Here is a 15628-nt window from a genome sequence, read left to right on the forward strand (position 1 = left end):
AAAAAAGATGTTTAAAAAAAACAACAGACATACCAGTACTTTTAGTATCATTATGTTGTGGAAATTCAATGCAATTATTTCATGAAAAAAATTAAAAATTGCTAAAACCTACACTTATTATATCTATATCTAAAAACATTGTATTAAAAGCCATTTTGGAAAGTCCAGAGAGCCACTTGCACCTCCGTAAACCAAAATTTACTACAAATTTCTTCATATAGCAGTAGATCTTTTTCTTTTTTTTTTTAAGGAAAACAATTCACGTAACAACGGGAATAATTGTGATAAATCGCAACATTTAATGCGATTAATTAAAATTAAAAAATTTTATTGTTTCCCAGCACTGACTTATTTTTTCTCAATATTTTTTTCTTGTTTTCTTCAATAATTAAAATATTTTTGCTTATTTAAGTAGTAGTTATGTTCATCACGAGACTCAAACCATGCAAAAATCTATCTTAATTTCAGGTTGTATAAAAATGGCAAAAGAGGTGAACATTTTTCACAAGGTGCTGTGCACAAACCTCACCTCCAGCTGTAAAGACAGAGAGCACCTCTAAAGCCATGTTATCACCAAGGGGTTTTGGCTCAGGATGGGACAGGTTGGTTCGCATTTTTTTACGTTTTCACTGACAAAAACTGGGAAGGGTGCCTGAATATCAGAGTGCATCGTGAAGAGCCTCCTCTTCATCACCCACATTAAAACATGTAAAGACAGGCTGGTCTTTTTTAGAACCACCAGCTTAGTAATGAAGTAAAAGTTGGTTGCATTTGTCATACTTACAAAGTGCTTTACAGGGAGAAAAAAAAACACTGTGATGAATAAAAGCCCGGACAGTCTGAACAGTGATGCTGACAAATGAAGGAATAATAACTCCACACAACACCTCACTGATAGAACGCAGCACGCAAAGCATTCATAACGATTATCACCGCTTCAAGCTACACTGTTCTGAGCGCTACTCACATGAATCACTCAGTCAACTTATTTACTGCCAACACCCATGTCACCTGTTTCTTATAACAAATAACATCCTGCAAAGTGCTGTCAGAAAGCGATGCCTTGATAAATTACCCCCCTCCCCTCAGGAGAATAATAAAAGTCTCTGTTACAGCTCATCAGGAGCCTGATTTGACCAATCAAATCCTTCATCTTCTGCACTTTAAACAGCAACAGCAATCTGTTTTATATGCTTGCAGATACATTCATCCACTCTGACTGGAAACTTCTTGTAACAAGCGCTCTGCCTTGAAAATTGCCTACTTTCATTCACATCAAAGCAGAAAGCTCACAGCACTCCAGCACCTAGATGAGTCCTAGGACTGTCAAATGCTCTTTGAAGCTGGGGAAAGTCATCATTTAAGAGCAGCTGTAAGTGGTTTGACACTGATCCAAGCTGTACACCACAGACATCCACTTTAATATATTCCCTGAGGTAGAAAAGGCTCAGCACTACAATAGAGGGGGTACAAATTGGCATCTTTTAAATTAGGGGATGAACGATTTAAACAGCTCGATCTAAGGAGGTGAAGACCTCTTTCAGTACACCATGTTTGAATTAACGGCCTAAAAAGGCAGAGTGTAAGAAAGAAAAAGGAATGGTCTGGTTCATTTTATGCATGCAGTATGATAAATGGGATTTCTAGAAATTAAATGCGAATGAGCACCAATGTTGGATAAATTTAGTAAAGTTTAGACTGTTTTGGACTATTAACCTCTTTTTTAAAAATTTTTTTAGATATTTTCAGGAAAACTGGATGTATGTTGTAATTTACTGAAACATATACAAATATAAATAGAAAATACATTCCATAAGGCAAAAGACAGAGCTTGTACAATTCTAACGAGCTTGTAAGTCATTATTTGGTATGAGCACCTTTATTCTTCATCACAGTCTGAACCTTCTTTACATAAGTTTGTGAGTTATTTAAATAGTCATCAGGAATAGTTCTCCAGGCTTTATGAAGGGCTTTCCAACGTCCTTCTTTAGATCTTTCCTGCCTTTTTTTCTATTCTTTGTCAGGATGATCCTACGCTGCTTTAATATTGTTGAGTTTTGGGGTCCAGGGAGGATTCATCACTCCATCAGACCGGTTGCCAGTTATTTTCAGTCCATTCTTGTATCATTTGGTATAACTCAGCCTTTTCTCCCCGATTCCTTTCTTCAAGAATGGCTTCTTGACAGCCACCCTTCCATGGAAACCATTTGTGATGAGTCTTCAGTGAACAGTAGATTGATCAACTGAAGGTCCAGATCCATCTCTCTGATGGACTTTCAATGTTTCTAAAGGACATCACTTTCAGATACTGTTCATTCCTGCTGGTCCCTGGACTACACTTTGGGAACCCCGGATTTAAGCCATTTGGCAATGTCCCCCTTCATTGACAGTACAGCGAGGCGCTTGTGTGTGTGCCATAGATAGCATGTTCATTTAATGAGTGAATAATATCCCTCTGCATGTCCAATGAACTGTGGGTTGGGGGCATGGGCCAGGGGCAGGGAGAGAGTGAGGGGGATGACGATAACACAATAGGAGTGTTAGGGAGTGTGGGAACCAATTCTCAACAGGACAATAGACACTTCCCAGTGGCCACAGCATACCCATTCACTATCAGCTGCTGGGCTGGCGTAGCACGGTGCTGAATATGCACCAGCTCAGCACAATGCTGCTTTCTCACAAACAAGACCAGACTGTTTCCTATCCCAAAGACAACACAGGCCAGCTCTAGCCTATACACAGCCCCATTCTCACATAAGCAGTCTCTTTCTCACCAACTTCATGTCTGCATGTCTCTGCTCCTTTCTATTGCTGTGATGCACACTAACGGGAGGGTAGCAACAAGGCCAGGGATTGTGGAGACTGTGGCTGGGGCTGCCGCGGTCTAACTAGGCCACTGTTTTCTCTCCACCAGAGCTGCTGGTCGTGGAGATATTCTGGGCGGAAATGCTATTAGAATAACCCAGTTTACCCATTACCAGGTGACTGCTGGAGAAGGCCCCTCTGCACAGGGACAGACACACTCAAGGACAATTGTAAACCAAGGAGAGGGGGGGAGGGTAGGTGATGCTGAGGCTGGAAGATGATGAAGGATGCGCTCAAATCGTCGCTGACAGATGTGACTAACTGGAAATATTGTGTTTGTTTCTGGGTTTGTGTGTACACACTGTGCTCTGACGTGACCCCCGCTCCAACTGGTACCCAAACTTTCTCTTCGTGTGTGCACTCCCTGGTTGCTGTGGCAACAGAGCCTGAGAACCAAAAGGCAGGGCTGGAAGGGGCTGAGAGAGCGGAGAGCGAAAGAGACTAGCGTGAGAGTTTTTCCAGTGACGCCATTTCCACAGACACACAGAGCCATCTCTCCGTCACCACAGATGACACTGGCTTCCACATGTTTCCTGTAAACTTCCTGTAACCACTTCCTGGCTGGCCGTTACCTAATTAACCAAAGCTCATAGCTAAAAGTCCTCTGTTGAGCCTCTGAAGGGATGCCAGGAAAAGTTTGAGAACTACGGGTGTAAACCAAGCCAGCCTCAAAATTAACAACACAACATGAATAAAACAAGGACATACTGTTCACAGAGAGCAGAATGACTGAGCTTCACATTGTCCTTTGTAAACGCAGGATACAGTTAAGATATTGACTGGTTTTGCAGTGAACAGTAACCACATTCACTCTTTAAGCTTTTCCCTAGTAAGTCCATTATTTGTGCAAGTTTTTAAACATCATATTATGTATAAGTCAGTCAGCTCTAAGTCATCACTACAGTTTTCCAAAAAATGCTTGGTTTTCTCCATCCTTCTTTCCTTCTTAACACGAGAAAAGTGTATCTTGGGAGCCCTTTTAAGTGCTCAGAGATCATGCATACATTTTGTAAAATTACACCTGAAACAACGATTCATGTTCTTTCTTAGCATAATAAAGATTATTTAAATAAATGAAAATAAAGGCAGAAATCCGCCATTTAGCATAGTCATTTTTGCAAACTATATTATATCAACTGACTTTCAGGAGACCCAGCAGTTGCATGCAGTGGTGTATTACACAGATGACTCAAGATGGAGGCTCGACAGTAAATTAAATGGAAGGTGAGACTGGAAAGATGAAGGTACAGTGAAGATGGCATCAGTACCTCAGAACTGTTTCTGCACTCAATGCACTGCTGGCAAGTAAAACTTTTGCAAAGAGCTGAAGATGCTGGATTTAAGGAACTGTATCGCATCAACACAGGAGAGTAATCCCAAATATACAAAACAAGTAATGAGTAATGAGTTTTACCTCCCACAAATTCAAATGGAAAAACATTATACAACCAGTGAGACTGTTAATTAGGTAAATACAACTGTACTTGGGGATATGGCTTGCATTTTAACCTAGCAGTCTGGAAATATATATATACACAAAACAATTTATCAAGTCTGCGGACACCTTACTGCTTGTAACGTGTTAAATGATAAACTATCCACATTCCCACACATGTAAAAAGACGGTTCTGTGCAGAAGAATACATCTGGGATTGATTCAGGAAGGAGGCAAATGGAGGTAACAGACAAGTGCTTGTGCTTTGCATGCAATTTCTGTGTTTACCTTAAGGAGATCATTTGAGCTTCTCAGTAGCACAAGCAAGCATCTTTAGTAAGATGTGGATATCTATCATATAGCTACTGATCATAATTCTCACTCAAAACGAGAAAAGTAACTGATTTTTGTCCATGTTAAGTCCACACTTCAAGGTCCCCTAACATTTACATTTAAGTACGACACTATTTATATGTCAAATGAACTGGCTTCTCCATCTAAGTTAGCTCTACAATTATTCGTTGTCTAATGAATGTCATTGGCCATTTTAGGTGTATTGTTTGTGTTTTAGCCACAGTGAGAATCAGAACTTTATTATGCTGCTCTTCAATGACGTTAAAGGAATTAGGATGCACCTATATGAGAAAGCAAGGCATTAAAAACTGATTTCGCTTTTACGCAATAAGTTCTGAGGTGTCTTTTAGTACTGTACGTACAGACGCCCACTATTGTTTCAGCAGACTACCAACCAGCCAATCGTTCATTTATTTGGTAGTGAGACACTCACGTTTTCTTGCATGCATAAAATCAAGTTTATTTTACTGAGATTCATGTCTGATTTAATTCCTTTTAACCCTACCGTGTCATATATGTGCGTTGCTAATGCAGGGGTTTTTTCCAAACATACTGTTCGGGCTAAAGCTAATATATCACATGCATAATAAAATATCTGCATATATATGCTTTTTTTAACGAGTCGAAGATGGAATTTCATGTTGGACACATAATTCTTGTTATTACTGAGGCAGGAAAAGTAAGATTATCAAATAAATGTACTCTCATTTTCACACTACGAAATGTTGTCTTGCTAACGCTTCTGTCTGCAGCTGTAAAATGAGACATTTGCGTATTTAACGAGTTGCCAACACCAACCTCAGTGCGGATAGCTTCTTTGCACTTGAATCTGGGTAAATTGTAATAAAAAACAAAGAATGGATTATTTTACAGAGAATTATTCCGACAACTCGAGTGTTATCTGAAGCATAATGGCTGTCCTGTCAAGGACTTTCAATGCATTTCCATGAGTTAACGCATCTCGTACCTGCATGGAATCTGCGCTGATTATTTCTCCCTGGAGCCGTTTTCCGATCTCGATAGCCAGCTTGGATTTGCCGGTGCCGGTAGCTCCCAAAATCACCACCAAAGACGGGACCATAGCTCTTCGTAAGGCACGCTGTAATCCAAGTGTGGACGCCGCCATGACGCTTTGCTTCTCGGTGCCCTGCTGACATCTCCGCGCATGCGCAGGTGGCGTAGACGTGAGAGGTGGGTTCTGTTGTCAGGCAACGGGCATCCATTGTTTTGGCACCGTTGGTTCTTTGGTGCTCATGTGTAACCTACCCATTATATATATATATATATATATATATATATATATATATATATATATATATATATATATATATATATATATATATATATTTCGGTTGATTTAACCTAGCAGTAACCGGCTTTAGTTAAGGTTCAGTAAGAAATTTAATCGGCAAATAAACAGGCTTCGTAACAGACTGCATGATGCATTTGCGCACACATGACTGTGGTCACATGTTTATTAAATGCTTTAAGGTGACATTTTCCCGCACAGTTGGTATCGTTTCTATGGAAACTATCAAAGCGCTGCTGAATGGAGGTAAGATGCGCGTTGCCATGGTAAAAGATGCCAGGATCAGTTACCTTGGAGACTACAGAGAAACAATAATGAATGGGGGAGGGAGATGTGCGTTCATTCAAATAAATGCATTTAATAGAACGCATAGTAACCCAATAATACTCTGATACATCTCAAAGACAGACAAGTCAATTGATTTCACACCATTGGCATTTATTATTTTTTACATAGAAGGTTATCCACCCACTATGCATTTTATACATAGAAGCTTGAGGTACAGTGAAGAAAACAAAAGTGCTGAGACAAGGCTCTAAAATTACCAAATTAGGCTAAGCAATGTCCATTGCCACCATAACTGTGTCACAGCAGAGACCAGTGACAAATACAAAAAAAAAAAAAAAAAAAACAGTTAAGAACCGCTGCTGCGGGTACACCCCCTGTGAAAAAAATTAAAATTAAGAACCAATCAGGCCAACTGGTGGTTTGTGCTGAATCAATTAGCATTGCTGAAGTAGGAATAGATAAACAGCCAACATATTTTTCTTCCTTTTGTTCATCATTAATCTTATAATCTTCAAGGTCATCTTACCCATACAGCATGTTATAACAGGGAAGGGGCTTTTTTTTTTCCTCCAGCACATGACAGAAGCTACAGAGTTCACAGACTTTCCTGAGTGCTAATAAAGCAGGGCATGCTACTGGTCATTTACAGTACTAGAGGGCTACAATGTTCTGTTGCATGGCTTGTGAGAGGATGGGGAACACCGGGCTTGCAGAACGAAAAAAAAAAAAAAAAAAGGCATTAACATTAAGGTCACTAAAGGATATACACACACAGACAAACTTTAAATCGGTAGATCCTCTTAAATCCCCACCCCCTCCACATTAGATCTAAAACAGCACTATGACTACAGTGATTGGATTGATTACAGGACTGTTCGGATGTCCTCTACACCAGACAGTAAACCAAACATGCCAATCTTCAGCAGGTAACCACCAATAAAGCCCTGCCTACTACCATAAAAAAAGTCATCAGCTCACACTAAAACAACTGTAGGAAAATATATAGTATAAAACTTTTGCTAATTCTGACTTGTAAAAATAAAGAAAAAATCCAAAGACAAAACAAAAATGCTTTGCAAAAGGAAACAAAAACATTGTGACAAAGTGGCTAGTGTGATCAATGTTCAAAAGTGTTTTATTTTAACTCTTTTTTTATAATCATTTTATTAACAAAAATAGAAGCTTTGAGTCATCTTTGAAAAGCCAGCAAGCTTGAGCCCCATGTGTAAGGATGGGGGGCCAAACAAAAACTAGGATGAGGATTTTAGACAGCTCTGGTTTTGGTGTGGAAGGGGACTGTACAGTAAAAGGGGAAGAATCCATATACAGAACATCCAACTGGATTGTTGAGATACATTGAAAGGCTTCTAAAGGCATTACATCAAATGCAAAACAAACACACATAATTAGACAGTAACGATGAATGAAATACAGTTGGAACTCAGTCAGTTTCAAGCAAAAGATGCAATTTTTAATGGTGCTAAAAACCCAGATTTAAGTGAAATAACTGAAGAACACATTCACCTTTTTGGCTGGTCTCAATGGCACAATAATAATAAGAGATAAATCTGGTAAATAATTGAGTGTTTTTGCATTTTATTTAAAGCTTAAATGCCTGCAAGACTATATTCTATATTTGTTTTTTGTTTTGTTTAACTGTCCTCCATCCAAATACCGCTACACAAACAGGTTATTACTGAAAGCACAGTGCCAGTACAGGAATAAAACACTTGACTGGAAGTTGCAGGCACAGAAGCTAAAACTTAACCTCATCTTTACAAGACATGCGGATCGATGACATCCCTCCAGCTGTAACATTACTGTCCCGTGTCTCATGCTGGCTTATCAACTGGTGATCAGGAAAGAGGACAGAAAAGAGGAGGAGGAGGGGGGGGGGGGGGGGTGTCCTGAAGGAAATGTGTAAAGGCTAAACTTGAAATTTAGAAGTTGTATGCCAAGCTCTAAAAAGCAAGGGGCAGTAAACGAGATTAGATTTTTAGGAGGAGGGCGGGGGGGTCACAAAGAGGCTTCAGGGGAGACATCACAGCTGTGCAAGCACAACAAGCCCCCCCATTACAATAAAGGGCAGCAGTTAACAGCACTGTTGAAGTTTACCAAATAAACACTGCTGTGTTCTCAGCAGGCTTTCCTGCAGCAGGCAATAATCTTAATATTTTTCATGGGATAACAGTTTTACCATTTTACCAGTTATGACCATGGACATATTTATCTGCCCGTAAGATGCCTTGCAATATCAGTCCACAGCTTGCCGTCCTGACGGCTTGTCAATCACTCAGAAGCTAATGTGCAAAACACAAACATAGCAAATATAATGGGAAAAAAAACTAAATATAATCCACCCGCAATATTCCAGCGTGATCAACTCAAAGTGAACATTAGTGTTTTTTTTCTCCTTCATGTAGTCCCATTCAGTTCTAAGAGTCTGAGGCGACAGCTGATGCAGCAGTTCAGCATCGTTTGAGCTGCGCCAGCCTCTGCAGCAGCTGCAGCTGTCTGGCTTTCAGCTGCTTCCTCTCCTGGGCCTTCTGCCTCTCGCTGGCATGCAGCTGCTGCAGGTACTCCGTGGCTCGAGTCAGAATGGCCACCTTAGGAGTTTTGGGGCAGTCCGCTAAGCCCGGGATCTCGTCCCGCAGCGACAGGAAGCGCGAGCGAAGGTCGTTCCTCCGCTTGCGCTCCAGGAAGTTGTGTGCCTTGCGTTTGTCCGTGTCCTCGCAGTCTGATGACTGGGGGCTGGAGAGGTGCGACGGGGGCTTTGAGGGCGAGCTTTGGAGGTGGTGGGTTGAGGACGAAGAGGAATAGGAGGAAGGTGGAGATGAAGGCAACGTGGAGGAGGTAGGAGAGGAGGCGCTGAGGTTAGGAGACTCTGACCTGAGGCCTGCCACAGTCAAGTGGGATTTTCTGCTGTCCAAGTTCAGAGGGGCGTGGCCGGGCCGAGGCTGGTGGTAATGAGAGTTCTGCTGAGGCTGAGATGAGGGGGCCAAGGCCTCGTGGCGAACTCTCTTCCGGGGCGGCTCAGAAACCACCGGCAGAGTGTCTGGGGAGGGGGCGGCGTAGTTGTGCTGCTGCTGGTGGATAGAAATATGGAAACGCTTCATGCCGGGATCATGGGGGTCAGCTCGCACAGTTATCGTCACCGGCTTGCGGGTGTTGACCAGCCTACGAGGCTTCCTCTGCTGCTGCTGCTGTTTGTGCTCCACCGTCACCACATCAATCTCCTCATCATCTTCATCTTTGTCATCTTCATCATCTGAAAGAGAAATAAAATCTCATCTAATTTATATGTTTACAAACAGGAACATGGTTTAGCCCACAAATGGGAGCCGAAGTGAATCTCCTCCCATCACACTCACCCTGACCTTTGCCACTTTAAGCCAATTAACTTCTGCAAAAATGCCCTTCACACAACCTCACAAAACATCCATCATCCATTACTCGCTGCATAACATACACACACTTTCTCCCAAACACCCTGAAGCATCAATGCTTTTGGTCAGCTTCCACATGGTGTGGAAATTCCCTCTTTTCATTCATGTGTTCAGAGCAGAGGGAGGATGATGGGTGGAGAGGAGGGGTTTAGATAAAGAAGCACTCAGGTGCAAAATAGACAATTCCTCAGCTTGTTAAAACAAGCTGGTGAATATTCAGCTCAGCTCACTTTTAAAAACAGTTTGGCTCTCTGTTTACTGGAGTGCAAACAGCATTTTAAAACATGAGGAACAGTCATTGATTTGATTCCCACCAACTGGAAGGACTCTGAAGATGTTCTACACTTTTTTTGTGAATCAAAAACACTTTGCACTTGTGCCAATTCAGCAGCTCAAAATAATAAATCTCATTGAAAAGAAAACAAGACTATCTTTAGAGTGATTGTCTGTTAATCTCCAACAGCATTCTTGTGTCACAAGACAAACAGAAAAAAAAATCTATATAGCTCCTTTAATTTAAACATTTCCTATAATAGCTTATGTTATCCCTTGTAAATGTAGTGAGATACTCTTTCAAACTTATGCCTAACCAAAATCCTAAATGGCTAATCCCACTCTATTCACAGTCCAGGCTGGCTCGGACCAAATCCACCCACTGACACAATTGGCCCCACAGCCTGTTGAGCGGAGGAATGCAGCAACAAGTTCCCTTTGTGACATTCCACACACCATTATGTATGGTCCAAGCTCAGCATCACATGGCAGCCTACATAGCAAACTCAGTCAGAGGGGTTCTGGGAGGTGGGGATGGAAAAAGTAGGCCTTGAGTTAAGGGAAAAATTTAGGCTAGACATAATAGAAGCGGAGGTTCCCCTTCCTGTTACATAAAGTTGAGAATAGCCAAACTCATACTCCTTATTTTATGCATTTGTGTCAGAAGCAAGCAGAGTTAAAGTGGAGATGATATCATTTTCATAAGTCAGACTAGAGGAGCAGGGAGAGGGAGCAGCTGGCCTGCTGGAGCCCTGCCAAGCAGCAGATGTTACAGTGGGTGTGTCGCTCTCTGGGCTTCAAGCATGTGTTGTATGCACCAAGGTAACGCAATGCAGTCAGGAGCCATGCCAACTATTACTGCCACACAAGAAACAGCCAAAGTAAAAATATGAACAAATCAGTAAGTGAAAACCAACAGGGTATTTCAAGTGCAACAAACCTTTAAATAAAGACATTTATACCAGATTGATCCAAATAGGCTACATTTAATGAAAGTGGGTTTTTTTAAGAATAAAAGACAAAAAAAATGTGAAAATACCATATTTCCATTGAGGAAAAGTCAAAGCTTACTTCCACTCAGACAAGCTTAAAAAAGGGGGGAAGTCTATTTGTTACTGACCTGATGAGTCGGTGTGTGACTCTGAGCCAGAGGACACTTGTTTCTTGCATCCGCCGGTTAACGGGAAAGTGAGCACCGCAGCTGGGTCCACGCACTCTGAAGCCGACGTGTCGGCATGAGCACCGATTGCCCTCCCCGGTGAAGTGAAAGGAGGCCCGGCAGTGACTTTACCAGTCGCCCCCGTCCCGGGAAAAGAAGCGCAGCGCTCCCCTACAACTCTCTCCAGCTGCTGTCCGGCAGAGAAGCAGCTCCACATGCAGTCCTGGATAATGATGGAGCTCAGGTTCCCGAAGGAGTCCCCGGTAGTCGCCAGCTTGCAGGGCAGGTCCTGTTGTTGCTGCTGATGTTCGTCATCCTGCCCCAAGAACTGGGACACCCACTCCAGCTTGTCCCCGAGTGACGGGTACAGGAGCCCGACCTTCCCCGACCCTTCCACCGCCCGGATAGGGGACATGGGCGGGGTCGGTACCAGCTCAAATTTCTTCCATATGTCCTCACTGGGCGCTGTAGACTTGAAGAAATCCTCGTCCGGGTCGTGGTCGTCGTAGAAGTAATGCTGGTAGTGGTCCAGGTGGTCCATGTCCCAGCTTTCATAACGAGGCGCGGTGGAGCTAATGCCCGGCATGGGGGCTGCAGGCGTGGAGGTGTGCGTGTATGGAGGGGAGGGGGTGAATCACTCCCTGTTGCTTCGGTCTGTGAAGGGATAGAGTCAACAGTTGAATCAGAACCAGAAGTGGTTGATTTTTGTGGCCATGGAGAACGCAGCTATTTTGCATGCGTCAGGATGCTGAATAATTAGTTTACTCATCTCATCTGCATCTCAGGGCAAGAAAAACCAAACTAAATTCCTAACAAATCAGCAGCCAATTAAAATCACTGCAGGGATTAGCGTTTTATTTAATTTATTGCATGTATGTCGGGTAAAAAAAAAAAACTAGTGTTGCTGCTGGTAAGTTCAAGTTTCGCAACGCCGTTTCATTACATAACACTGCTTTACTAGTGTGACAGAGAGCCAGAGGAGCAGCAGGAGGGTCAGGAGGGGGGTTCCAGTGACTCCTCATCAGAAATAAGACTGATTAAATTGGGCTGAAACCCATTAATTGGATAGACAGGTAGCCATTCGGACCGAGGAGCTGCATGTAAAGTAGTTTATCTGGGGCTCGTCCTCGGTTGGGCTCCTTATCAAGCTCAGAGAACTCAGCTGCGACTGAAAAGCTCGGATCAGTTAATTAAGCGGCAGGCGCGCCGGAAAGCTAGAAAAAAAAGAAACCCTCAAACTTTAAGCGTTTGCTTTCTCTACGCTATTAAAATATCCCCAGACTTGGGTGTCGCATGGTCAAGAGATGAGCCGCTGTGAAATAGAAAAAGTCTTACCTGCTGTCTGCGTCTTCATAGATCCACTGTACCTAATTTCAGTAGCAATCCTGCTTTAAATGCGAGCTCCTCTCCTCTCCGCTACCCCGTTTGCTTTTTTTTTTTTTTCCTAATTTATTTATTTATTTTGTCTGGACACGAATAACCGCTGAGGTTAATGAGTCCGTTTGATCGCAGTCCCACCGCTCGAGGGGGGCGGATGAGCTTTGGCTGTGGTTACTTTCTTTGCAGGCTCTCGCACTATATGATCCAGGGGAAGGAGAAGTGGCTATTATGCATAAAAGGCGGGTCGTAGTAGTAGAGCCACGCCTGCTGTTTAAAGGTGCAGCATGCTCAAAACACGCTGCAGAGTTAGGGGAGGGTTACATGACGCTACTTTCATAATATGACAGTGTGATGCTTTTGGAATCCTTTTGCAGACATAATGGATGCAACTGCCTATGCGTTTAGACAGGTTTGTGCAAATTTGTGGAGCACCTGTGTGGAATCATCGTGCAGCATGCAAAGAAAATTAACTGTGTGTGTGGCTGATGGTCACATTAATTTCATGTGGACATATGGCTGCAGTATCTGGTGTCACCCAATGCATCTCATAGTCTCTGTAATCAATATCATGCTTGTGATGGAGAGCCCTCCCTCTGAGAGGGTCAATATGGAAGCTATGCTCTATGTGTGTGTTTGAATGTGTGTGTGTGTGTGGGTGGGTGTGTGGGCGTGTGTGTGTGCATGTCTTCTCAACAGCTGCACACAAGCTCCAACAACTGCTGATGCTGATTTTTCTTGCCACATGAAACCAACACACTGATGCCTTTTTGGGGTCATGAAACTGTGCAGCAAAAACCCTCATGGCAGTGCTGAAGATGATGATGATAAGGAGGAGGAGGAGGAAACATCCTTATCATAACTGCTCCTGTGGAGTTCTCTCTCCAGCCTGACGGTGAAGCAGACAGCGTGAAATCCTCATCTGTCAACCTCATCAAACTCTGACCCCATCTCCTCCCTATTTTTCCGTCCGCTGTCACTCATCCTCCATCCTTTTCTCCTCAGTTTTGTTCTTTTATTCCAAGCCCCCACCACCACCCGATCAAAAAGATCTTAACCCTACAAGAAGTGTGGAGACTTTAGAGAATTATATCCTGTGTTTCCCAGGAGAGACTCTACTAAGTCACAGAACAAACAGACTGGTGAAACAGAAGCAGCAATCTTTCAGTTCAACCCCCCCACATCACTTACTCTCCCTCAGACTGTCCTGGTCCTGATCCCTCTGACTCTTGCTGACTTTCAACTCATTCCTCTCAGCCCTTCTGCCTTGTTTCACACTTTGAAATTCTTAATCTGCTCCCTTTCTTTGAATTAATCATCAAAAGTGAATAAGTGCAAGATCCAGCTCCTTCAAATGTACAAAGAAATGTCTGCTTGGATAAAATAAGTGAGAGTGTCGCTGTGGGTCAGTTTTTTTTTTTTTTTTTTTGTTTTTTTGCCTGTACAAACAGATCAACATACAAAAGCCAACATGTAATTGATGTGTAAATATGATTATGACTGACAAAATATAAATCCTGACTTGGATGTTCTTTGTTGAAGCTTCACAGGGATAGAATTAATTTACAGTTATTCCCTAATGGTTCAGCCAACCTTATTAGCATGAAAACTGGAGGTGAAAGCTCCGATCTCATTTGTCTTTTAAAACCACCAGTTCATATAATGTAAAAAAAGTTGGATAAAGTCTTAAAGGTCCACTGAGACATTATCACTCAACAGTTGCCAATTAAGTGGTATCTTCTCCCAGAGTGGGGACATGATGTTGATATGTATTCACTCATTTAAACATACAGCAGTAGTGGTACCATGGAGCAGCTTTACATAAAAAGGGTTTCCTTAGCTTAGCGTTAAACCTGGAAAAACTGTTCAGCTTCTAAGTAAAAGCTTGTTAAATACTGCCCCTGAGGTTATGATGGGGAAAAACAAGGAGGTGAGAAACAACACTCAAGAAAATAAAGTCAGGATGAAACGGTGGGTAGAAAAATTAATTTAATTCAAAATATATCATACTCAGTATCTTTACATGTGCATTTAAGTCAAGATACAGTTATGTTGTAGCTCAACTAGGCCTTTTAACTTGGAATAATATCCAGTGCACTAGAGAAAGTAAATCAATATATTGACTGAAGTATAACTAAATGACGTTCACAGTTTCCAACGGCTTCGTCTGCAGACTGTCAGCACTGACCACACCTGTATTAATCTCCATTGAGAGAAACAACTAAAAAGACAAGGAACAGGAGAATAACATGCACACTTGTTATGAGAATAAACTTAATTTAATGGGGAAAAAAAAGCATGGCTGTCCAGTAATTTCCTATTCCTGAATTCAGATAAATCAGAAGTCATAGCTGTGGGTCTTAAAATTCTGCTGCTGTAGTGCTGACTGGTACCTTCAGGATTTTACCCTGTTCATTCCCAGTTAAGTCCAGAAAACCCCAAATGGCATTGCTCCCTTTTTATTAAATAAAATTTGATCTTCTGGTTTCCAACAATGCCATCAGAGTTCTTAGCTCAAGAACCACTGGTTTACTAGTTGTTTCAAAATCTCTTATTCCAGAATAGGAGGCAAAACCTTTAGTTTACAGGTTCTTCTCCTGTGGAACCAGCAGCTGGTCTATGTAAGAAACACTGTCAGCTTGACTGTAAGGCTAGGCTTAAAACTTACCTCTATGAGAGAGTGTATTTATAATTTCATGAACTGTTTCTGCTTTTTTTAAATTAATCTAAACTGGTTTGAACTATTTCTTGTCATTATTTAACAGATTTAAAGCATTTTACAATCATCGCCAACTTGTTCTTTTGATTAGTTTTTAGCATTTTTTTATATAATGTATTTCCATTCTGCTTTAAAAAGTGCTTTATAAAAAAAGATTGATTAACTGAAAGAGAGCATCATCCACACCAATGTTCTGTACTGACTGCTTGCCCATGGACGGGAAGCAACAGCATTGCTGGCTCAAAAAGTAGTATGAAAAGGAAAACGATCATATCTGCAGTGATTGGTTTAGCTGGCAACACACTGGTACAACAAAAGAGATGTATGCCATCTTTTATGGCTACTCTGAGTTGTTACCAGCTTTTTCACCTACTTCTGGATCAAATCCTGAGTTGGAAAATGT

At 41.9% G+C, this 15628-nt stretch overlaps 2 protein-coding genes across 4 annotated transcripts in view; both read right to left on the minus strand.

Moving 5' to 3' along the window:
- The window catches only part of trit1 (tRNA isopentenyltransferase 1), a 49827-nt gene extending 43999 nt beyond the window's left edge, over window positions 1–5828 (minus strand). The window contains exon 1 of one of the 3 annotated variants that reach the window (XM_041966980.1): window positions 5622–5828. In XM_041966980.1, coding sequence (XP_041822914.1) covers window positions 5622–5780 — 159 coding nt within the window. In that variant the 5' untranslated portion in view covers window positions 5781–5828. The remainder of the gene's footprint in view (window positions 1–5621) is intronic. The other 2 variants (XM_041966979.1, XM_041966978.1) reach the window with 2 other exon arrangements.
- Window positions 5829–6380: 552 nt separating this feature from the next.
- myclb (MYCL proto-oncogene, bHLH transcription factor b) lies at window positions 6381–12735 on the minus strand. The gene is made up of 3 exons (XM_041967159.1): window positions 12465–12735; window positions 11091–11783; window positions 6381–9519 (listed from the first exon to the last, which is right to left on the minus strand). The coding sequence occupies exons 2-3, from the start codon at window positions 11713–11715 to the stop codon at window positions 8720–8722; spliced, it is 1425 nt and encodes a 474-aa protein (XP_041823093.1). The 5' UTR covers window positions 11716–11783; window positions 12465–12735; the 3' UTR covers window positions 6381–8719.
- Between the last annotated feature and the right edge of the window lie 2893 nt (window positions 12736–15628).

This window comes from Melanotaenia boesemani, chromosome 17, assembly GCF_017639745.1.
Source record: "Melanotaenia boesemani isolate fMelBoe1 chromosome 17, fMelBoe1.pri, whole genome shotgun sequence".
Taxonomy (NCBI): Eukaryota; Metazoa; Chordata; class Actinopteri; order Atheriniformes; family Melanotaeniidae; genus Melanotaenia; species Melanotaenia boesemani.

Bases quoted from the DNA above. Each gene is read 5' to 3' on its own strand.
- myclb (XM_041967159.1), bottom strand. From the start codon at position 11,715: ATGCCGGGCATTAGCTCCACCGCGCCTCGTTATGAAAGCTGGGACATG. The intron at 9,520-11,090 runs GTCAGTAACAAA...TTTCTCTTTCAG, and splicing joins GTCACACACCGACTCATCAG to ATGATGAAGATGACAAAGAT.